This window comes from Pseudophryne corroboree, chromosome 5, assembly GCF_028390025.1.
Source record: "Pseudophryne corroboree isolate aPseCor3 chromosome 5, aPseCor3.hap2, whole genome shotgun sequence".
NCBI lineage: Eukaryota > Metazoa > Chordata > Amphibia > Anura > Myobatrachidae > Pseudophryne > Pseudophryne corroboree.
The window spans coordinates 281,088,854-281,114,097 of record NC_086448.1 but is presented as its reverse complement, the minus strand read 5'-3'; the positions used below and the strand labels follow the sequence as shown (position 1 = coordinate 281,114,097).

At 46.2% G+C, this 25,244-nt stretch overlaps 1 protein-coding gene across 1 annotated transcript in view; it reads right to left on the bottom strand.

Moving 5' to 3' along the window:
• Nucleotides 1–2,563: 2,563 nt before the first annotated feature.
• The window catches only part of TOPBP1 (DNA topoisomerase II binding protein 1), a 238,014-nt gene continuing 215,333 nt past the window's right edge, over nucleotides 2,564–25,244 (bottom strand). The window contains exons 21-28 of the mRNA XM_063922375.1: nucleotides 21,386–21,615; nucleotides 20,371–20,531; nucleotides 19,552–19,660; nucleotides 18,476–18,639; nucleotides 18,061–18,201; nucleotides 9,831–9,920; nucleotides 3,330–3,491; nucleotides 2,564–3,219 (exon numbers count right to left, since the gene is read on the bottom strand). Of these exons, the coding sequence (XP_063778445.1) occupies nucleotides 3,085–3,219; nucleotides 3,330–3,491; nucleotides 9,831–9,920; nucleotides 18,061–18,201; nucleotides 18,476–18,639; nucleotides 19,552–19,660; nucleotides 20,371–20,531; nucleotides 21,386–21,615 (1,192 nt within the window). The 3' untranslated portion in view covers nucleotides 2,564–3,084. The remainder of the gene's footprint in view (nucleotides 3,220–3,329; nucleotides 3,492–9,830; nucleotides 9,921–18,060; nucleotides 18,202–18,475; nucleotides 18,640–19,551; nucleotides 19,661–20,370; nucleotides 20,532–21,385; nucleotides 21,616–25,244) is intronic.

Genomic DNA, 25,244 nt, shown 5'->3' with positions numbered 1-25,244 from the left:
ACCGGCATCAGAAGCTGCCTCTTTAATATAGCGAGAAGCTGTGACAATATATGACAAGCATTGTCTAGCATGGTCAGAGGAGATTTCAGCCTCTAACTCCAAGGCCCATGCTTCAATAGCCTCTGCCCCCCATGTAGCTGCAATAGTGGGCCTTTGTGCAGCACCCGTGAGGGTGTAAATCGCTTTTAGACAACCCTCGACACGTTTATCCGTAGGCTCTTTTAGAGACGTGACGGTAGTGACAGGTAGAGCTGAGGAAACCACCATCCTAGCCACATGCGAGTCTACTGGAGGAGGCGTTTCCCAATTCTTAGACAGCTCTGGCGCGAGGGGATAGCGAGCCAGCATCTTCTTTTGAGGCACAAACTTCGTACCCGGGCTTTGCCAGGGTTCCTGACGTATATCCACTAGGTGGTCAGAGTGAGGTAAAACTTGTTTAATCACCTTCTGACGCTTGATTTCTTAGGAGAAACGGATGGCTCGGGATCATCCGTAATCTGCAGAATTAACTTAATAGCCTCCAAAAGATCAGGAACATCCACATATGAACTACCCTCCCCATCAGCCGTATCCGAGTCAGAACCTGTGGGGTCAGTGTATGTGCTGTCTTCATCAGACGAGGTGTCAGTGACAGCAGTGGATTGTGAGGAGACGAGCGCTCGCTTAGAGGACCTCTTGGACTTAGGCGAGCGTTGGTCAGACTTTTTAGTATTCAGGGACTGGTTCAACTTCTTTAATTGAGCAGATAAATCGTCCGCCCACGGCGGGTTAGCTGCAGGGACGGTCCCATAGGGGGTGTTAGTTTATGAACTAGCGTATGCAGAAGCATGGAAAAAGCGGCCCACAGAGAGTCAGTATGTGCCTCCGTTGCCACAGTCCCACTGGGGGGCAAGGAGCCCCCAGAACCAGAGCCCACAGCTGCTATATTCTCCCCATATGTGCCTGTGGCTTCAGCAACACCAGCAGTGTGTTCCGCCCCAGAACCGTTACCCTCAGAAGCAGACATGATATAACTTGCAGTATGAGGTAACACAGTACAATTATTAGCAGCACTATATCCCTAAACCCAAACCCCTGCGCAGTGTAGTCAGCACGAGCAGAGATAAAGGAGAGATATGGTGACTAAATCACAGAGAAAAATACGTAATACAGTATATCTTTGTGAAAATCCTATATTAAATAACACCTGACACACCAAGCCCCCTCAGGTTATAGAATATAGGGATATCAAGTTGAGTGAAAGACACAAGATGGACACCACTCAGCTATCAATGCACACACAGATAGTCACAGTTTGTACAATGCAGAGGTTATTACAGACAATAATACTGCACTGGACTAGCTTACACAGCTATATAGTCAAAAGATATAAAACTACACAGTAAGAAACTGGATGTATATCACAGGGTAATTGTACTATAAACCCCTGACTAAATGCACTCTTTCTTACGAACACTGACTAAAAAGGCAGGTAGAATACTTAAGTGTCATGTAAAGTCACAGCACTGACAACCAGGCAGCTTTACATAGGAGGATTTGCCCAAGCAGTCCCAGGAACAGTGAGCTGAGGAGTAATGGCGCCGCAGACACTGACAGGGAGTGACGAAAGACAGAGATGCAGCTCCAGGGCGGGAACACTTGCTGGAAATGGTGCCCTAGGGCTGGGGCTTCAGGTCTAAGCCTTATCCCCCTTGCTGGCAAAACCACCGGGTACTGTGGGCGATATATGCCCTGGTGATCTAGTGGGATCGCCTGTATCCACAGTGTCCACCGCCAGCACGCGCTGCCCGCCTCCCACTGACCGCGCTGGATCGCGATAAAGACCGGGTCCCGCGAGCGGGACCCACTTACCACCTCCCGAAGCGCGGCCACGCGATCCTGGAGAGCCCCAGCCATATGTGCCTAACGTGAAGTAAACCGGAGCCTCCGCTGTAGGTACCCGGCAACCAGGGCTCGGGAGTGTACAGCGCCGCTGGGGAGAGCTGGAGCTGCAGCAGAGAATGTCAGAAGACATTTACCCCTGCTGCTGCCCTTGAAGTCTTCACTTTTTACCTCATAAAAAGCTTTTCTTAGGGCTGCTTGGAGCAGCCCCTCTGTTAAGTGCCTGCTTACTGCAGCACCAACTGACAAACTGAGCTCCTGTGCTGGGAGGCGGGGTTATAGAGGAGGCGGCGCTGTGCATTCTGGGAACAGTCAAAGCTTTGAGCCTGTTGGTGCCTCGGATCAAGATCCTACTCTACACCCCATTGTCCAGACTTGTGGAGCCCAGTGTACCCCGCAGCAGAAATCTCTTTAATATACTGCCCCAGTATTAAATAGAAACTATTATCCATGTTGTAATAACTTAAACGTTCTATGGATTCTAATCTCCACATTTAAAGTTTTATTATTCCAAATGCTTTCAAACATACCCAAAAGTCTGTCATAAGATAATGTAACTAATAATTGTATCTATTATTTTCTACGGTGTCCCATTTTCTGATAAATATACTGCATCTGCGCACACACACACACACACGAGATAAATTTTGTCCATAATAAATTGCAGATTCTATTTTGTTCAATAAAATGTTTATTTTGTTATCATTAAATTTACAAAAGTAGTTTATTTTTGTACTCCAACAATATCATAGCTGGAATTATTTGTATATAAAATGCATTAACATAGAACAGTTGTTAACCATCCAACAACTGTTGGCACCATCAAAGAATGTATGGAACTTATAAATAGAATTTACATATTGCAGTTGTACTATATGTAGTAGGATAACCAGCATAAAACCTGTAGACAATTTTAGTCTGTAAATTTTAATAATTGTTGGCAGGAATGGTATCAATTACACATAAGTGGACAGGATCACTACTGAATACAAATGAATAGATGACTGAGAAAGCAGGGTGTCTCTTCCATTTGTTATAGAACACCAATGAACAAAAATGGAATATGATATGTAGCACAGGTACATGTAAATACGTTTATTAATAAACAAATGCTTAAGGGGAAGAAGATCATTGTTGACAAATCCACTGAATAGAGAATACATCATACACAGAAATTATAAATATCCATAATACTAAAACATCTTAATACAGCCTCGACCGTTTTACATCATTGGTGTCATCTGAGTTTTTTCTCTTGCGGGAGGTCACATGGTTTGTAACTTGAAGAAAAGGGACAGCATCAGGGAGACAGTAGTTGCTGGCAGGAGGTGGTGGGTCCTATGAATACAATGATAATAAAAAGTAAGACTAGAAAGAAGGAAACCTTTTATAAAATAGTGCAATAGAAAAAAATAATGGATATTCTGAGTTTCCTCATCCCATATTACCTTCATAAGGTAATCAGCAATAAACTCTGGTTTTAGACAGTTCACTCCTTGTGCTGCGGCATCTGATATATTGACTTTTGCATCTTCTGGTTTCAGTTTACTGAAGTCTGCAAACAGGTACGTTGCCTCTTTAAATAAAGAGGAAGAATGGCCGACAAATACCTAGAAGTGCACACATTAGAAAATAAACTTACAAAATAATGCAATGATATTTAAAGGACCAGTAAACTAATTAAATAATCTCTGTGCTATAATCCCATCCCAGCCTTGTTCATGGCGTCATTGTGAAGCCTTGCTGAAGATGCACATTGTGCTCCTATTCAGCCAAGTGTGCTGACCAGTTTAAAATACCCACTTCTCTTATACACGAAAGGGAGGAGTAGGTGGCCTGACTGTTATGTTGCAGGACTGCTCTGATAGAGTCCTACAGCATATAAAGGATGCATGCTAACCAGTGATGGTTAGTGTGCCACTTATAGGCAGCAGGACTTCATCATTACAGTAGGGCAATAAAGCAGTCATTTTCCTCCCATCATTCCACAGGCAGCAGCACAATCTAGAAAATAAGATTTTAAACCTACCGGTAAATCTATTTCTCCTAGTCCGTAGAGGATGCTGGGGACTCCGTAAGGACCATGGGGTATAGACGGGCTCCGCAGGAGATAGGGCACCTAAAAAGAACTTTGACTATGGGTGTGCACTGGCTCCTCCCTCTATGCCTCTCCTCCAGACCTGTTAGAGAACTGTGCCCAGAGGAGATGGACAATACAAGGCAGGATTTAGCAATCCAAGGGCAAGATTCATACCAGCCCACACCAATCATACCATGTAACCTGGAACATACATAACCAGTTAACAGTATGAACAAAACGACAGTAATGGTCCAAGACCGATGTCAACTGTAACATAACCCTTATGTAAGCAACAACTATATACAAGTCTTGCAGAGTTTCTGCACTGGGACGGGCGCCCAGCATCCTCTACGGACTAGGAGAAATAGATTTACCGGTAGGTTTAAAATCTTATTTTCTCTTACGTCCTAGAGGATGCTGAGGACTCCGTAGGGACCATGGGGTTTATACCAAAGCATCCAATCGGGCGGGAGAGTGCGTATGACTCTGCAGCACCGACTGAGCAAACGCTAGGTCCTCATCAGCCAGGGTATCAAACTTGTAGAATTTAGCAAAAGTGTTTGACCCCGACCAAGTCGCCGCTCGGCAAAGTTGTAATGCCGAGACGCCTCGGGCAGCCGCCCAGGAAGAGCCCAACTTCCTAGTGGAATGGGCCTTAACCGAATTTGGTACCGGCAATCCAGCCGTAGAGTGAGCCTGCTGAATCGTATTACAGATCCAGCGAGCAATAGTCTGCTTCGAAGCAGGTGCGCCAATCTTATTAGCCGCATACAGGACAAACAGAGCCTCTGTTTTCCTAATTCTAGCCGTCCTGGCTACATAAATTTTTAAGGCCACTTGTAGCCACAGGCACCACAATACAACCTATTGTTCATATGGAACGAAGAAACCACTTTAGGCAAAAATTGCGGACGTGTCCTCAATTCAGCTCGATCCACATGAAAAATCAAGTAGGGGCTCTTGTGTGACAAAGCCGCCAATTCTGACACTCGCCTTGCTGATGCTAAGGCCAACAACATGACCACCTTCCAGGTAAGAAATTTCAACTGGATGTGCAGCACTCCCTTTACAAACGTCTGGACTTCTGGAAGAGAAGCCAATTCCTTCTGAAAGAAAATCGAGAGGGCCGAAATCTGTACCTTAACCGAGCCTAATTTCAGGCCCATATCCACTCCTGTCTGTAGGAAGTGGAGAAGATGACCCAGATGAAAATCTTCCGTAGGTGCATTCTGGGTCTCACACCACGACACATACTTTCGCCAGATACGGTGATAATGTTTTACCGTCACTTCCTTCCTAGCCTTTATTAAAGTAGGGATGACCTCTTCCGGAATTCCCTTTTTTGCTAGGATTCGGCGTTCAACCGCCATGCCGTCAAACGTAACCGCGGTAAGTCTTGAAATAAACAGGGCCCCTGCTGCAACAGGTCTTCCCTCAGAGGAAGAGGCCAGGGATCTCCTGTGAGCATCTCTTGGAGATCCGAGTACCAGGCCCTTCGAGGCCAGTCTGGGACAACGAGTATCGTCTGTACTCTTCTTCGTCTTATGATCCTCAACACTTTCGTTATGAGAGGAAGAGGAGGAAACACGTAGACCGATTCGAACACCCACGGTGTTACCAGTGCGTCTACTGCTACTGCCTGAGGGTCCCGACCTGGCGCAATACCTCCGAAGTTTTTTAATGAGGCGTGACGCCATCATGTCTATTTGAGGAGTTCCCCATAGACGTGTTACGTCTGCAAAGACTTCTTGATGAAGTCCCCATTCTCCTGGATGGAGATCGTGTCTGCTGAGGAAGTCTGCTTCCCAGTTGTCCACTCCCGGAATGAGGACAGCCGACAGAGCACTTACATGATTTTCCGCCCAGCGAAGGATCCTTGTGGCTTCTGCCATCGCGACTCTGCTTCTTGTCCCGCCTTGGCAGTTCACATGAGCCACTGCTGTGACATTGTCTGATTGAATCAGAACCGGTAGGTTTTGAAGAAAACTCTCCGCTTGTCGAAGGCCGTTGTAGATGGCCCTGAGTTCCAACACATTGATGTGTAGATAGGACTCCTGGTCTGACCAAAGACCCTGAAAAGTCTTTCCCTGTGTGACCGCTCCCCATCCTCGGAGGCTCGCGTCCGTGGTAACCAGGATCCAATCCTGAATTCCGAACCTGCGACCCTCCAGGAGGTGAGCACTTTGCAACCACCACAGGAGGGACACTCTTGTCCCTGGGGACAGTGTTATTTTCCGATGTAAGTGCAGATGGGACCCGGACCACTTGTCCAGAAGGTCCCATTGAAAAGTCCTTGCATGGAACCTTCCGAAGGGAATGGCCTCGTAGGCTGCCACCATTTTCCCCAGAACTCGAGTGCATTGGTAAACTGACACCCTTTTCGGTTTTAGCAGGTCTCTGACCATGTTCTGGATGTCTTGGGCTTTCTCTATTGGGAGGAAGACCTTCATTTGTTCCGTATCCAGTATCATACCTAGGAACGGTAGTCGAGTTGTCGGAATCAACTGTGACTTCGGTAGATTTAGAATCCAACCGTGTTGCTGGAGCACTCTCAGAGAGAGCGCCACACTGCTCAGCAATTTCTCCCTTGATCTCGCTTTTATCAGGAGATCGTCCAAGTATGGGATAATTGTGACTCCATGCTTGCGCAGGACCACCATCATTTCCGCCATTATCTTGGTGAAAATCCTCGGGGCCGTGGAGAGTCCAAACAGCAACATCTGAAATTGGTAATGACAATCCTGTACAGCGAATCTCAGGTATTCCTGATGGGGGGCATATATGGGGACATGAAGGTACGCATCCTTTATGTCCAGAGACACCATAAACTCCCCCTCCTCCATGTTAGCTATTATCGCTCTGAGAGATTCCATTTTGAATTTGAATCTTTTTATGTACAGGTTTAGGGATTTCAGATTCAAAATAGGTCTGACCGAACCGTCCGGTTTCGGGACCACAAATAGGGTTGAATAGTAACCTCTTCCCTGCTGGTGCAGGGGAACCTTGATTATCACTTGCTGTATACACAGCGTTTGAATTGCAGCTAACACTACATCCCTTTCCGATGTGGAAGCTGGTAGGGCCGATTTGAAAAATTGGCGCGGGGGCACCTCCTCGAATTCCAATTTGTAACCCTGGGAAACTATTTCCACCACCCAGGGATTCAGGTCCGAACTGACCCAGGCCTGACTGAAAAGTCAAAGACGTGCCCCCACCGGTGCGGACTCCCTCAGGGGAGCCCCAGCGTCATGCTGTGGGTTTTGGATCAGCCGGGGAGGACTTTTGTTCCTGGGCACCTGTCGAAGCAGGTGCTCTCTTGCATCTCCCCTTACCTCTGGCGAGGAAAGAGGATCCCCGACCTCTTTTGGACTTGTGCGATCAAAAGGACTGCATCTGATAGGGTGTTACCTTCTTTTGCTGTTGGGGAATATATGGTAAAAAATTTGATTTACCTGCTGTAGCTGTGGAAACCAGGTCCGTCAGCCCATCCCCAAACAATACATCCCCCTTATAGGGTAGTACTTCCATATGTTTCTTGGAATCCGCATCACCCGTCCATTGGCGAGTCCATAAGGATCTTCTCGCTGAGATGGACATGGCATTGGCCCTAGAAGCTAGCAATCCAATGTCCCTTTGAGCATCCCTCATAAATAAGACTGCGTCTTTAATATGGGCTAGAGTTAGGAATATAGTATCCTTATCATCAAATTGATCTGTCAGCTCATCTGTACAAGCTGCAATTGCGCTACACACTCATGCCGACGCAATTGTCGGTCTTAACACAGCACCCGTATGAGAATAAATACACTTTAAGGTAGTTTCTTGCCTGCGATCTGCAGGGTCCTTAAGGGCCGCTGTGTCAGGAGACGGTAGCGCCACTTTCTTGGACAAGCGCGTCAGGGCCTTGTCCACAGTGGGGAGTGATTCCCAAATCTCCCTGTCCTGCTTAGGGAAAGAGTATGCCATATAAATTCTTTTGGGGATCTGCGGTCTCTTATCCGGAGTCTCCCAAGCTTTTCCAAAGAATTCATTTAATTCATGAGATGTGGGAAAGTTAATAATCTGTTTCTTTTCCTTAAACATGTGTACCCTTGTGTCGGGGACCGAGGGTTCATCCACAATATGCAACACATCCCTTATTGCCACAATCATACACTGAATGGTTTTAGTCACCCTAGGGTGCAATTTTACTTCGTCATAGTCGACACTGGAATCAGAATCCGTGTCGGTAGTAGTGTCTTGTGTTAAGGGACGCTTTTGAGACCCCGACGGGCCCTGTGAGTCGGTCCAATCAGAGGATGGACCCCCTGATGTCCCCCCTAAACCAGCCTTATCAAGCCTTTTATGTAAAGATGCCACACTTGCATTCAACATATGCCACATTTCCATCCAATCTGGAGTCGGCACAACCGACGGGGACACACCACTCATTTGCTCCACCTCCTCCTTGGAGAAGCCTTCCGCCTCAGACATGTCGACACACACGTACCGACACCCCACACACACAGGGATTAACCTATAAGGGGACAAAACCCCAACCAGGTCTAAGGAGAGACAGAGAGAGAGTATGCCAGCACACACCAGCGCTTAAAAACACTGGAAAAAATATGTCCAGATAGCGCTTTTTTATATATATATTATGCCAATTCCCACTCACTGCGTCGCTAATGTGCCCCCCTCCTCTTTTTACCAGCCTGTGTTCAGCAAGGGAGAGACCAGGGAGTTAGCGTTTTCCTCATGCAGCTTCTGTGGAGAAAATGGTGCTGGTTAGTGCTGAGGATCAAGCCCCGCCCACCCGACGGCAGGCTTCGGTCCCAGTAATTTTTCAATAAAATGGCGGGGGATTATAGATTTACTGCCTCCGCACTCTAATCCAACTGTAGTTGTGCCAAAATGTGAGGTTTATTGCTGCCCAGGGCGCCCCCCCCCTGCGCCCTGCAGTGCTGCTCTGTGTGTGTGTGACTGGGAGCAATGGCGCGCAGCCTTACCTCATGAAGATCTGATGTCTTCTGCCGCCTAAGATGTCTTCTGCCTTCTCTATCAGGCTTCTATCTTCGGCATCTGTGAGGAGGACGGCGGCGCGGCTCCGGGACGAACCCCAGGTGAGACCTGTGTTCCGACTCCCTCTGGAGCTAATGGTGTCCAGTAGCCTTAGAAGCAGCGCCCAACTTGACAAGCCAGCTCTGCTTCTCTCTCCTCGGTCCCACGATGCAGGGAGCCTGTTGCTAACAGGACTCCCTGAAAATAAAAAACCTAACAAAATTATTTTTCCACAGAAAACTCTGGAGAACTCTCTGCAGTGCACCCATTCTCCTCTGGGCACAAGATCTAACTGAGGTCTGGAGGAGGGGCATAGAGGGAGGAGCCAGTGCACACCCATAGTCAAAGTTCTTTTTAGGTGCCCTATCTCCTGCGGAGCCCGTCTATACCCCATGGTCCTTACGGAGTCCCCAGAATCCTCTAGGACGTAAGAGAAAGTGCTCTCAGTTGACCTGCACAGGAAGGGATCCCAATGGTGTGAAAACTTGCATGCTTTCAGATACACATTTAATCTATGTAGAATTTTCTTAGAGATGTTACACATTTATTGGCAGACACAGAGGATGAAACATCCACCAAATTAATCCTTTTACATTACTAATAACTGAAAACTAGAATGTCTGGAAACTGTCACAATTCCTAAACGGAATAAGATGTACAATATTGATATTCATACCAATAACTTTTATTAAATCAGTCTACCTAATAACAGACACCCTGGCATCTAAGCCAATAGCTTCACAAGGGAAATATACTACAAGCAATGTTACAAAATCTGCTGCAAGGGAGTGCAGTTTTATTTCTAACACAGCAGTAAGAGGAGACATACCTTTGCACCTCCTGATTGCAGAAGACGTTTAAACCCAGCTTCTTTAGCTTGGTCGACATTTAGTATAACTCTCCACCCACTGAATGCACCCTGTAAATGTTGAAAAAGATAACATGACAATTCAGTTTTAAACTGACACATTTACCAAACTCCAGCAATTACTTGACATTTGACTACATTCTGCACAATGGGCCTAATTCATGGTTGTACGCACATGCTTTAGAATGTGATTGTTCGGTCGTAGCAACTGTTAATATTAGCAAGTGAAGCTGCTGCCCAGCCGTGATAAGAGACACCCACTGGAGCCATCGCAAATTTATTTGCAACTGCGTACAAATTCTCAGCCTATACACAAAAATAAGGAACATTGAGTGTAAGGGTTGGCCTATGGCTACGCAGACTGGACACGACAGTAGTTACACAGGCGCCATGTTTTTGTACATATGAACTCACAGCTGATACATGCCTCAAAAACGTCCGTGACATAACTGCGTTTTGCAACAACTCCCCTTTAACACCTCCAAACAGTCACTTTTTGTGAATCACTTTCCCATGAAATCCTCATTGTGAGTGGGATCGCCACAGCACCTTGTGCAGTGCGATTGCAGAACATGCGCAGTCTCCCGATAACAGCTCATTAACATTACAAGAAAAAACAAAAACATTACTGAAATAGCAGATTGGAGACCCTCTATTCCATAAGAAGAATGGAGGTTGTCTCATGATGTGTACCACTGCCATTTGAAATATGCTCAAACAGTTTACACTGGTGTAGTGACTGATCTTATACTCTGGTTACAGGCTGTTCTAACACTGAGGATTCTAGTGCTTTGATTGAATACAGGTTGGGCTAGCCACTTGAATGTTCTGATACAGTGCTTCAGGATTTGGCATAGCCCTGTCTGCTTCAAAGGGGGTAATTCAGAGTTGATCGCAGCAGCAAATCTGTTAGCAGTTGGGCAAAACCATGTGCACTGCAGGTATAACATTTGCAGAGAGTGTTAGATTTGGGTGGGTTATTTTGTTTCTGTGCAGGGTAAATACTGGCTGCTTTATTTTTACACTGCAATTTAGATTTCAGTTTAAAGACACCCCACCCAAATCTAACTCTCTCTGCACATGTTATATCTGCCCTCCCTCCAGTGCACATGGTTTTGCCCAGTTCTAACAAATTTGCTGCTACGATTAGGTCTGAATTACCTCCAAAGTCACTTACACATTAACACGGTTTACAAATTTTACAAATTTAGCAGAATACTACAATCCACTTAATGGATATTTTCCCTCAACTATTTTTGTAATGCTGGGCATACACTGTTCAACTATCAGCCCGATCAGCCAACAATCTGCTGATAGGGCTGAGAACTGAACAGTGTATGGTTGTGACTGAGCAGTACTTATCAGTCTGTCAGACATGCAAAATTGTCCTGCATGCTTGAAAGATCTGATAATTGGTGCTCCGATTTCAACAACGGACATGCTGAAATGTCAGTTGTTGAAATTGGAGCACCAAACTAATTAAGGGGATGGAGACGCTGGAATACCAGGAAAGACTTGCAAGGCTAGAAACGTTCACAATGGAAAAGAGGAGACTAAGAGGGGACACGATCAACATTTACAAATATATAAGGGGACAATACACAGAGCTTGTGGGGGATCTGTTTTTGGTAAGATCAACACAGAGGATGCGTGAACACTCGCTTAGGCTGGAGGAGAGGAGATTTCACACGCAGAGGCATAAAGGTTTTTTCACAGGAAGGACAATACACGTTTGGAATTCCCTGCCTGAGAGAGTAGTAAAGGTGAACTCAGTAAACACTTAAGAATGGGCTAGATAAATTCCCATTGGATAAGGATATACAGGGTTATGGTGCGTAGTCACGCACTATAGTTATTAAAAAATAAGAATTTACTCACCGGTAATTCTATTTCCCGTAGTCCGTAGTGGATGCTGGGGACTCCGTAAGGACCATGGGGAATAGACGGCTCCGCAGGAGACTGGGCACATCTAAAGAAAGATTTAGGACTATCTGGTGTGCACTGGCTCCTCCCCCTATGACCCTCCTCCAAGCCTCAGTTAGGAACTGTGCCCGGAAGAGCTGACACAATAAGGAAGGATTTTTGAATCCCGGGTAAGACTCATACCAGCCACACCAATCACACCATATAACACGTGATAGGAACCCCGGTTAACAGTATGATAACAAATGGAACCTCTGAAGAGATGGCTCACAACAAAACCCGATTTTTGTAACAATAACTATGAACAGGTATTGCAGACAATCCGCACTTGGGATGGGCGCCCAGCATCCACTACGGACTACGAGAAATAGAATTACCGGTGAGTAAATTCTTATTTTCTCTGACGTCCTAGTGGATGCTGGGGACTCCGTAAGGACCATGGGGATTATACCAAAGCTCCCAAACGGGCGGGAGAGTGCGGATGACTCTGCAGCACCGAATGAGAGAATTCCAGGTCCTCCTCAGCCAGGGTATCAAATTTGTAGAATTTTGCAAACGTGTTTGCCCCTGACCAAGTAGCTGCTCGGCAAAGTTGTAAAGCCGAGACCCCTCGGGCAGCCGCCCAAGATGAGCCCACCTTCCGTGTGGAATGGGCTTTTACAGATTTAGGCTGCGGTAAGCCTACCGCAGAATGCGCCAGCTGAATAGTGCTACAAATCCAGCGCGCAATAGACTGCTTAGAAGCAGGAGCACCCAGCTTGGTGGGTGCATACAGGATAAACAGCGAGTCGGTCTTTCTGACTCCAGCCGTCCTGGAAATATACATTTTTAGGGCCCTGACTACGTCCAGCAACTTGGAATCCTCTAAGTCCCTAGTAGCCGCAGGCACCACAATAGGTTGGTTCAAGTGAAAAGCTGAGACCACCTTTGGGAGAAACGGAGGACGAGTCCTCAATTCTGCCCTATCCATATGGAAAATCAGATAAGGGCTTTTACAAGACAAAGCCGCCAATTCTGAAACCCGCCTGGCCGACGCCAAGGCCAACAGCATGACCACTTTCCACGTGAGATATTTTAAATCCACAGTCTTAAGTGGTTCGAACCAATGTGATTTCAGGAATGCCAAAACCACATTGAGATCCCAAGGTGCCACTGGGGGCACAAAAGGAGGCTGAATATGCAGTACTCCTTTGACAAAAGTCTGAACTTCGGGCAGTGAAGCCAGTTCTTTTTGGAAGAAAATCGACAGAGCCGAAATCTGGACCTTTATGGACCCCAATTTGAGGCCCAACGTCACCCCTGCTTGCAGGAAGTGCAGGAATCGACCCAGTTGAAATTCCTCCGTCGGGGCCTTCATGGCCTCACACCAAGCAACATATTTTCGCCAAATGCGGTGATAATGTCTTGCGGTGACATCCTTCCTGGCTTTGATCAGGGTAGGGATGACTTCCTCCGGAATACCCTTTTCCTTTAGGATCCGGTGTTCAACCGCCATGCCGTCAAACGCAGCCGCGGTAAGTCTTGGAACAGACAGGGTCCCTGCTGCAGCAGGTCTTGTCTGAGCGGCAGAGGCCAAGGGTCCTCTGTAAGCATCTCTTGAAGTTCCGGGTACCAAGCTCTTCTTGGCCAATCCGGAACCACGAGTATGGTTTTCACTCCTCGCCTTCTTATTATTCTCAGTACCTTGGGTATGAGAGGTAGAGGAGGAAACACATAAACCGACTGGTACACCCATGGTGTCACTAGAGCGTCCACCGCTATCGCCTGAGGGTCTCTTGACCGGGCGCAATATCTTTTCAACTTCTTGTTGAGGCGGGACGCCATCATGTCTACCTGTGGTTTTTCCCACCGGTTGACCAGCATTTGGAAGACTTCTGGATGAAGTCCCCATTCTCCCGGGTGGAGGTCGTGCCTGCTGAGGAAGTCTGCTTCCCAGTTGTCCACTCCCGGAATGAACACTGCCGTCAGTGCTAACACATGATTCTCTGCCCATCTGAGAATCCTTGTGGCTTCTGCCATCGCCATCCTGCTTCTCGTGCCGCCCTGTCTGTTTACATGGGCGACCGCCGTGATGTTGTCTGACTGGATCAGTACCGGCTGGTTTTGAAGCAGGGGTCTTGCCTGGCTTAGGGCATTGTAAATGGCCCTTAGCTCCTCCAGGATATTTATGTGAAGAGAAATCTCCTGATTTGACCACAGTCCTTGGAAATTTCTTCCCTTTGTGACTGCCCCCCAGCCCCGAAGGCTGGCATCCGTGGTCACCAGGACCCAGTCCTGTATTCCGAATCTACAGCCCTCTAGTAGATGAGCCCTCTGCAGCCACCACAGCAGCGACACCCTGGTTCTGGCCGATAGGGTTATCCGCTGTTGCATCTGGAGATGGGACCCGGACCATTTGTCCAACAGGTCCCACTGGAACGTCCTTGCGTGGAACCTTCCGAATGGAATTGCTTCGTACGAAGCTACCATTTTTCCCAGGACTCGTGTGCATTGATGTACCGACACTTTTCCTGGTTTTAGGATGTCTCTGACCAGAGATTACAATTCCTCGGCTTTTTCCAGTGGAAGAAACACTTTTTTCTGGTCTGTGTCCAGAATCATTCCCAGGAACAGAAGACGTGTCGTCGGGACCAGCTGTGACTTTGGAATGTTTAGAATCCAGCCGTGCTGTTGTAGCACTTCCTGAGAAAGTGCCAACCCCACTATCAACTGTTCTTTGGACCTCGCCTTTATCAGGAGATCGTCCAAGTACGGGATAATTAAAACTCCCTTCTTGCGAAGGAGTATCATCATTTCGGCCATTACCTTGGTAAAGACCCTCGGTGCCGTGGATAACCCAAACGGCAGCGTCTGGAACTGATAGTGACAGTCCTGTACCACAAATCCGAGGTACTCATGGTGCGGAGGGTAAATGGGGACATGCAGGTACGCATCCTTGATGTCCAGGGATACCATGTAATCCCCCTCCTCCAGGCTCGCAATAACCGCCCTGAGCGATTCCATCTTGAACTTGAACCTTTTGATATAAGTGTTCAAGGCTTTTAAATTTAAGATGGGTCTCACCGAACAGTCCGGTTTCGGTACCACAAACATTGTGGAGTAGTAACCCTTTCCTTGCTGAAGGAGGGGTACCTTGACGATCACTTTCTGTGAATACAGTTTTTGAATAGCCACCAACACTGCCTCACTGGCAGAGGGAGTTGCCGGCAAGGCAGATTTTAGGAAACGGCGGGGGGGGGGGAGACGTCTCGAATTCCAGCCTGTACCCCTGAGATACTATTTGAAGGACCCAGGGATCCACTTGTGAGAGAGCCCACTGTGTGCTGAAAAACCTGAGACGTGCCCCCACCGTTCCCGATTCCGCCTGAGCAGCCCCAGCGTCATGCTGTAGACTTACCGGACGCAGGGGAGGACTTCTGCTCCTGGGAACTAGCTGTGTGCTGCAGCTTTTTCCCCCTTCCTCTGCCCCTCGGCAGAAAGGATGAGCCTCTAGGCCGCTTATTTTTCTGGGGCCGAAAGGACTGTACCTGATAATACGGTGCTTTCTTTTGCTGTGGGGTAGCCTGTGGCAAAAAAGTCGATTTCCCAGCAGTAGCTGTGGAAACGAGGTCTGAAAGACCTTCCCCAAAAAGTTCCACCCCTTTATAGGGTAAAACTTTCATGTGCCGCTTGGAGTCGGCATCACCTGACCATTGCCTAGTCCAGGCCTGGCCAACCTGTGGCTCTCCAGCTGTTGTAAAACTACAAGTCCCATCATGCTTTGCCACAGTTTTGCTATTAGGAAATGCTAAAACTATGGCAGGGCATGCTGGGATGTGTAGTTTCACAACATCTGGAGAGCCACAGGTTGGCCAGGCCTGGCCTAGTCCATAACCCCCGTCTGGCGGCAATGGACATAGCGCTTATTTTTGATGCCAGCCGGCAAATATCCCTCTGTGCATCACGCATGTATAAGACCGCGTCTTTTATATGGTCAATCGTTAGCAAAATATTGTCCCTATCCATGGTATCAATGTTTTCCGACAGGGAATCTGACCACGCAGCAGCAGCACTGCACATCCAAGCTGATGCAATAGCGGGTCTCAATATAATGCCAGTGTGTGTGTATATAGCTTTTAGGGTACTTTCCAGCTTTCTATCAGCAGGTTCTTTTAGGGCGGCCGTATCCGGAGACGGTAGTGCCACCTTCTTTGATAAGCGTGTCAGCGCTTTATCTACCCTAGGGGGTGTTTCCCAGCGTGACCTATCCTCTGGCGGGAAAGGGTACGCAGCCATTAACCGTTTAGAAATGATCAATTTCTTATCTGGGGAAGTCCACGCTTCCTCACACACCTCATTTAATTCGTCAGATGCAGGAAAAACTACTGGTAGTTTTTTCTCACCAAACATAATACCCTTTTTTGTGGTACCTGGGGTATCATCAGAAATGTGTAATACATTTTTCATAGCCTCAATCATATAACGGGTGGATCTATTGGAGGGTACACTCGTCTCATCATCGTCGACACTGGAGTCGGTATCCGTGTCGACATCTGTATCTGTCATCTGAGGTAGCGGGCGTTTTATAGCCCCTGATGACATTTGAGACGCTTGGACAGGCACAAGCTGAGTAGCCGGCTGTCCTATGTCGTCAAACCTTTTATGTAAGGAGCTGACACTGTCACGTAATTCCTTCCATAAGTCCATCCACACTGGTGTCGACCCCGCAGGGGGTGACATCACATTCACAGGCATTTGCTCCGCCTCCACATCATTATCCTCATCATACATGTCGACACAGCAGCACCGACACACAGCAGACACACAGGGAATGCTCTTACAGAGGACAGGACCCCAACAAAGCCCTTTGGGGAGACAGAGGGAGAGTATGCCAGCACACACCAGGGCGCTATATAACAACAGGGATATCACTATACAGAGTGTTTTCCCCTATAGCTGCCTATAATATATATATACTGCGCCTAAATTGTGCCCCCCCTCTCTTTTTTACCCTTTCTGTAGTGCAGGACTGCAGGGGAGAGCCAGGGAGCTTCCTTCCAGCGAAGCTGTGAGGGAATAATGGCGCCAGTGTGCTGAGGGAGTTGGCTCCGCCCCTTTTTCGGCGGGCTTTCTCCCGCTATTTTATTGTTTCTTGCAGGGGTTAATATACACCTATATAGCCTCTGGGGCTATATATGGTGTTAGTTTTGCCAGCCAAGGTGTTATTATTGCTGCTCAGGGCGCCCCCCCCAGCGCCCTGCACCCATCAGTGACCGCAGTGTGTGGTGTGCATGAGGAGCAATGGCGCACAGCTGCAGTGCTGTGCGATACCTTGGAGAAGACAGAAGTCTTCAGCCGCCGATTTTCCGTACCACCTTCTTGTTTCTGGCTCTGTAAGGGGGACGGCGGCGCGGCTCCGGGAACGGACGATGAGGTCGGGTCCTGTGTTCGATCCCTCTGGAGCTAATGGTGTCCAGTAGCCTAAGAAGCCCAAGCTACCACCACTTAGGTAGGTTCGCTTCTTCTCCCCTTAGTCCCTCGTTGCAGTGAGCCTGTTGCCAGCAGGTCTCACTGAAAATAAAAAACCTATACTATACTTTCTTCTAGGAGCTCAGGAGAGCCCCTAGTGTGCATCCAGCTCAGCCGGGCACAGAAATCTAACTGAGGCTTGGAGGAGGGTCATAGGGGGAGGAGCCAGTGCACACCAGATAGTCCTAAATCTTTCTTTAGATGTGCCCAGTCTCCTGCGGAGCCGTCTATTCCCCATGGTCCTTACGGAGTCCCCAGCATCCACTAGGACGTCAGAGAAAAGAGGGATAAGGAATAAACATAACGGCCGACATTGGCAACAGACAAAATTAGTCCTAAAAAATAATACAGCGTAGGAGAATACATATAGGTTGAACTCGATGGACAAATGGTCTTTTTTCAACCTCACTATGTTAATATGGGGCAGATGTATTAAGCCTGGAGAAGTGATAAAGCAGTGATAAGTGCAAGGTGACAAAGCACCATCCAATCTGCTCCAATATGTAAATTTACAGTTTGGCTGGTGAGTTATCACCTTGCACTTATCACTGCTTTATCACTTCTCCAAGCTTAATAAATCTGCCCCTATGTTAGTTGAGTCAACAGTGTCATTCCCTATTCACCGATAATAAAGAGAGGCCTTAGATAACTTATTAATATACACATTGTTTGAATTTATGTATAGAATGGAACGTAGCATTTTTCTCCCTTTATGACTGATTGATTAGGGAGCTGTTGTCAGCCTTGCGCAGCTGCATACCTCCACAGTGCCCAGACCTTGCTTTATTTTCTGCAGTTTCTTCCTCCATCTCATTGCTGCCTCAGCCAGCATCCGTTGCTGCATGCTAATGCTACTAACAGCATTCAATATCGCACTGCTTCCCCACTCGTAATCATCTTCCTACAGGGAACACACATCAATAATACAGTACAAGAGCAATACTGTGTGAACGTCACTAGAAAAACTGAAGGGAGGACATTCATCAAACCTACATGTACATTCAAAACATTGTTCTGCAATGTGTAAAAGTGATTAAACTATGGTGGCATATTGAATGTCTCAAGCATGTAACATTAAAGTTCCACTAACACATGCAGCAATGTGACAACATGAATAAAGAACATATCATTTCATCATCTACTGTACTCTAGAAAGAGTTCATGGTATAACAGACCTGAATGAAATGCTTTTCAGCTCGGCAGGCCTCCAAGTAAGATCGATGAAGCACCCATTTCCCAGCAGCCATTGAGGCAAGATACTTCTCATTACGGAGAGGATGCCCAACAATGATGTGCGTACAGCTTGGGTCAAAGCATTGCTTGTCTATCACTACTCCACCTGGAAGAACACAAAGCAAGATATCACATTATCCTGTATTATAGACTGTAGCCAGCTACAAAACAGGCTCCTGTATATAAAACACTGTATACACTATGGAATCATATGAAGACATTACTTTTTTATTTTAAATCAAGTTAAAGGCTAGATGCAAGCAACCTTTTTGAAAATTATGGCAGATGATGATAATTATGATAATTTACAAAACAATGCTATACTTTAATTAATCATCATACTACAACTTGATGACCAGAACAATGTGTGTGTTTTATAAAGGACTATTTCAGCGGGAATACATCCCCTATTATACCTACTATATGCAAATGTGTTTTGTTTTGGGACAGAAATGGCTTTCATAAAAGGAAATCTCTTTATTCTACGGACATTATTAGATGTAAAATTACAAACAAAATAGGAAAAATATACATGGGTTTCCTTCATTATTTTTAACATTATTTAAAAGGAATTAGTGCAATATATGCTATTTCACCCGTGAATCTGCAATAGCCAGATAGGTCTACTATTTATAAAATCTGATGCAATCTAGCGCCTAGAAATTAAAGTACCCAATTTAGTGTTAGAGGCTTACCCTGCCTTTAAAAGTATATTCATAAAGGTGGGAGAAAGTAATATGATTCAGTCCTCACCCCTCCTGAAATGCCAATAGATTAATACTGTGATACTGTATATGACTGCAGAGATGTAGTGAAGAAGTGGATTGGTACTGCCTTCCTAATCAGACGGAGGATAATACCATAACTTTTATGTGTCCATAACAGTTTCTTTGTCAAGTGAATAAGAGTAATCCACTGACCTTAATATAATCTAGAACACTACTATTTATGACCAATAAGCTATTGCTATTGATTAAAACAGACACCAAAGTATTATGACACCATGAAATCAATTTACCGAGCTCTTCGATGAGTTGACAGTAATCGATTCTTTCCTGGGGAGTCAAGGAAGACAGCTGGAATCGACGCTCCTTCTTATCTTCCTCATCCACTGTTATCTTCTCATCCTGCCAATAGCAAGCATAGAAAGTAACATGCAGAATACACAAAAAATTCAAATATAAAACTAAAATGCTTTTATTCATTGGATTTCACTTATTACTCTAATGGTGCCCATACACTTGTGCGATGCCCCGCGACGCGACATCGTGGGGCATCGCACCTGAACTGCTGAAGTGATTACCATGCGATAGATCGCATGGTAATCACGTGACAGGTACGTCACCGCAGAGTGGGAGCAGCCTCTGGCCTCTCCCGGCGGGTGGCCATCGCACATCGCAGTGCGATATATAGCATGCGTTTTTAAAAACACATGCGATCGCACTGCGATTCGATAAATATTAAGTGCAGCACATACTATCTTGAGACGTGAGATTCGACCGGCGTGCCCGTGCATCGCGTCGAAAGGTACCTAAAATGTGCATACAATCCTTCGATTACTCTCACAGATGCGGTCGAAAACGAAGGTTAGCGCAGATTATCTCACAAGTGTATGGGAACCAAAACAAAAAACTGACAAAAGCAAAACAAACAAAACTTGTATATCTAGATCTCATGTCCCAGAAAGGTTTACTTATTACCCTTTATTTTTTAGAATAGGTTCAAATGAAATGAGTGATAGTTAATATGACATAATGCAGAGGAAAAGCCCATAGAAAATATAGTACACAATGCATTGGGAATTCAATCCAAATTCACAGTCAATCCAAATTCTCACCATTTCCTTGGGCTGTGGTGCCACTGGCGGCTTGGCAAGTGGGAATGCGATACTTGGGGCTTGTGGGGTGGGGATTAGACAGTCCTCTTTGACTGGTGATTGGAGGTCTTGTTCGTTTCGGTGGGTTTCTCCTGCTGAAGTGTGTTCTAGTTCACATGCCTCTGACAATAGAAAAACATTTGAAGATTGTGGTCAATCATTAGTCTTCCATTTCAAAGACTATGGAGCATAATCAATTCGGAGTGATGTTGGGCCAAGAAGCGTAGCTGAACACATCACTAATATCTAGAGTAGCCAAACATGCAAGCCTATGGTGGTGTAAGATAAAATGGGCAATTATGCTAGAATGCCATAAAGAGAATTCCAGCTCTGTTCTAACAGCATATCTCACCGCAAAGAATTACCCTCATCAGTTTTAAACATTTATGTAACTCTGAAGGCAAAGCCATGTATATATAGTTTAATTCAAATGCGAATTATATACGGTTGGTTATTAACATTTTACACTTGCTAAAGTCTGCTATGTTATCATTAACAAGTTATTAGTAACAGGTAAATAAAGACATTGTTGTGAAATAATTCCACTAAACTGGTCATTTCCATATAGGCGCTCATATTTATTTAAACTGACATCTCCCACTTGCCCTGTGCCCTGGTTACACTTTTCAGACTGAAAAGAGAAAATGCAGATGCACGCTCTATAGTACTAAGAACTGCTAATCAAAACAATTATAATAAACTATGAAATCTAACAAAGCAAAATTGAGGTGCTCTATGTTAGGGTGCAGAGTTTATTATAATTATTCTTAATAGCAGTGCTTAGCACTAAAGCGTGTGCATCTGCATTTTTTTTTCTGTGTGGAACTACAAGTCTCAGCATGATAGCACCTCTTTTGTTTGGGATTAGGGTGTGCAGTCCAAGGTTCCCCCCATATACACTTTTCAGATTGCAATTTTTGCCTGAAGGACCGCTATTATATGTAATGGCAAAAACTCATTTCTAAGATATTGTTACCCATTTCGGCTAACTCTGTGTCGGTCAAGGATTCCTTAAACTGAATTTGATCAGCGCCATGCATTTTCATCTGAGGTTGCAGAGATTCAGTGCACTGAGAGGGACTATTAGGCCACTGCAAGTTGCTCGCCAGCTTGGCCCTTTCCTCTCTTGCAGTAGGGTCATCCCAAATAATCTGCTCATTCTGTGATGGCTCTGTATTTAGGTCTGTTGTGGGCTGGCGAGAATTTCTAGAAGATTAGCAACAAAGAAAGTGTTACAATAAAAATTTAGTAAGACATAGCATGTAAAGAGTTTTAAATTATGTGATAACAATATCATATGGCTCAATATGAACTTTTCTTGTAAAGCACAGAATTAAATAAAGCTTGCAGAATTGTAACATTTATTGACACCACTTAAACATTCCATACTAATTTATATATTTCTCTAACGTCCTAGAGGATGCTGGGGACTCCGTAAGGACCATGGGGATAGACGGGCTCCACAGGAGACATGGGCACTTTAAGAAAGAATTTAGATCCTGGTGTGCACTGGCTCCACCCTCTATGCCCCTCCTCCAGTTTGATACTGTGCCCAGACGAGCTGGGTGCTTTTCAGTGAGCTCTCCTGAGTTTACTGATAGAAAGTATTTTGTTAGGTTTTTTATTTTCAGGGAGCTCTGCTGGCAACAGACTCCCTGCATCGTGGGACTGAGGGGAGAGAAGCAGCCCTACTCTCTGAAGCTAGTTCCTGCTTCTTAGGCTACTGGACACCATTAGCTCCAGAGGGATTGATACGCAGGATCTCACCCTCGCCGTCCGTCCCGGAGCCGCGCCGCCGCCCCCCTTGCAGAGCCGGAAGATAGAAGCCGGGTGAGTATGAGAAGAAAAGAAGACTTCAGAGGCGGCAGAAGACTTCAGATCTTCACTGAGGTAACGCACAGCACTGCAGCTGTGCGCCATTGCTCCACACACCTCACATACTCCGGTCACTGTAAGGGTGCAGGGCGCAGGGGGGAGCGCCCTGGGCAGCAATATAAACCTCTTATTTGGCAAAAGGAGCATATATACAGCTGGACACTGTATATATGCATGAGCCCCCGCCAATTTTACACTTTTAGCGGGACAGAAGCCCGCCGTCGAGGGGGCAGGGCTTCTCCCTCAGCACTACCAGCGCCATGTTTTTCTCCACAGCACCGCTGAGAGGAAGCTCCCCGGACTCTCCCCTGATTATACCACGGTAGAAGAGAGGGTTTTAAAGAAGAGGGGGGCACATAATTCGGCGCAGATCATAACAGCGCTACTGGGTAAACATTAAATTGCTGTGTTTTTTCCTGGGTCATATAGTGCTGGCATACTCTCTCTCTGTCTCTCCAAAGGGCCTTGTGGGGGAATTATCTTCAGATGAGCATTCCCTGAGTGTGTGGTGTGTCGGTACGTGTGTGTCGACATGTCTGAGGTAAAAGGCTCTCCTAAGGAGGAGATGGAGCAAATGTGTGTGTGAGTGGTGTCTCCGTCGACACCTGATTGGATATGTGAAATAAAGTGCTGAGGTAAATTTATTGCACAAAAGGATTAGAGAACAGACAGTGAATCTACACAGGTCTGTCCCTATGTCGCAAAGACCTTCAGAGTCTCACAATGCTCACTATCCAAAATAATAGACACTGATATCGACACGGAGTCTGATTCCAGTGTCGACTACGATAATGCAAAGTTATAGCCAAAACTGGCAGAAAAGTATTCAATATATGATTATTGTAATAAAAGATGTTTTGCATATCACTGATGACTCATCTGTCCCTGACACGAGGGTACACATGTTTAAGGGGAAGAAAGCTGAGGTAAATCTCCCTCCTCTCATGAAGAAAAAGAGCGGGAATCTCCAGACAAGAAGCTGCAGCTTCCCAAAAAGAATTCTCAGGGAGTATCCTTTCCCTACTAGGGCCAGGATACGATGGGAATTTTTTTTGTCACGTTTACCCAAAAGGTAGCGCTGACTTAACAGCTATCCTCAGGGATCCTGCAGATAGCTTGCAGTAAAAGTACTTTGAAGTCCAATTACACACATTCTGGCGATTGTGTCGGCATGGGTTTATAGCGCTGTAGCAGCGTGGACAGATACCTTATCAGCGGATATTGAAACCCTAGATAAGGATACCATGGTATTGACCCTAGTGTATATATATATATATATATATATATATATATACATATATATAAAAGATACTGTCTTATATATATATATAAAAAACATGCCCAAAGAGACATTAGTCTACTGGGTTCTAGAGTCAACGCTATGTCGATTTTTGCTAGAAGTGTCCTGTGGAACATACAATGGACAGGTGATGCCGACTAAAAGAGGCATATGGAAGGTTTACCTTACAAGGCTGAGGAATTGTGTGGAGAAGGGCTCTCGGGCCTGGTCTCCACAGCTATAGCTGGTAATTCTGATCTTTTGCCTTATATTCCCTCACAGCCTAAGAAAGCACGACATTATCAAATGCAGTCCTTTCGGTCGCAGAATAACAAGAAAGTACGAGGCGCGTCCTTTCTTACCAGAGGTAAGGGTACAGGGCACAGCTAGTTCCCAGGAACAGAAGTCCTCCCCGGCCTCTACTACATCCAATGCATGACGCTGGAGCTCCGCTAAGGGAGTCCGTCCCAGTGGGAGCACGTCTTCGACTCTTCAGCCACATCTGAGTTCACTCACAGGTGGTTCCCGCGGCAAGCTGGAATTCGAAAGGTGCCTCCTCGCCGGTTTTTCCTTATCGGACCTACCGGCTTCTCCCCCAGGAAGGGAGAAAATATTAAATACAATTCACACATTGTATCTCCAACAGGTGGTGCTCAAGGTTCCACTCCTGAAACAAGGAAGGCGATATGACTCAACCTTGGCTGTAGTCCCGAAACCGTACGGTTCGGTCAGACCTATTTTTAAAATTAAAATCTTTGAACCTATACGGGAAAAGGTTCAAATTTAAAGTGGAATCGCCCAGAGCGATCATCGCCAGCCTTTGATGGTGTATCTAAACATAAAGGCTGCATACCTTCATGTTCCCATTTATCCACCCCATCAGGCGTACCTGACAATTGCGGTACAGGATTGTCATTACCAATTTCAGGGTAATTGGCGGAAATAATGGTGCTCCTACGCAAGCAAGGAGTCACAGTTGTCCCATACTTGGACGATCTCCTAATAAAGGCGAGATCAAAAGAGCAGTTGTTGAACAGCGTGTCACTTTCGCTGAAGGTGTCACAGCAACACGGCTGGATTCTCAATTTCCCGAGGTCACAGTTGGTTCCTATAACTCGTCTGCCCTTCTTGGGTATGATTCTGGATACAGACCAGAAATGGGTTTACCTTCAGATAGAGAAGGCCCAGGAACTCATGACTGTAGTCAGGGACCTATTGAAACCAAGACAGGTGTCAGATTCGGCATTCAGGACTAGATCCTGGTGACCACGGACGCGAGCCTCCGAGGCTGGGGAGCAGTCACACAGGGAAGACATTTCCAAGGTCTTTGGTCAAGTCATGAGACTTGTCTTCACATCAACATATTGGAACTAAGGGCCATATACAACGCCCTACGTCAAGCGGAGACCTTTCTTCGCGACCAACCGGTTCTGATCCAGTCAGACAACGTCTCCGCAGTAGCTCATGTAAACCGCCAAGGCGGCACAAGGAGCAGAGTGGCGATGGCGAAAGCCACCAGAATTCTTCGCTGGGCGGAGAATCATGTAAGAGCACTGTCAACAGTGTTCATTCCGGAAGTGAACAACTGGGAAGCAGACTTCCTCACCAGACATACGTCCTGGAGAGTGGAGACTTCATCAGGAAGTCTTCGCACAGATTGCAGTTCGGTGGGGACTGACAC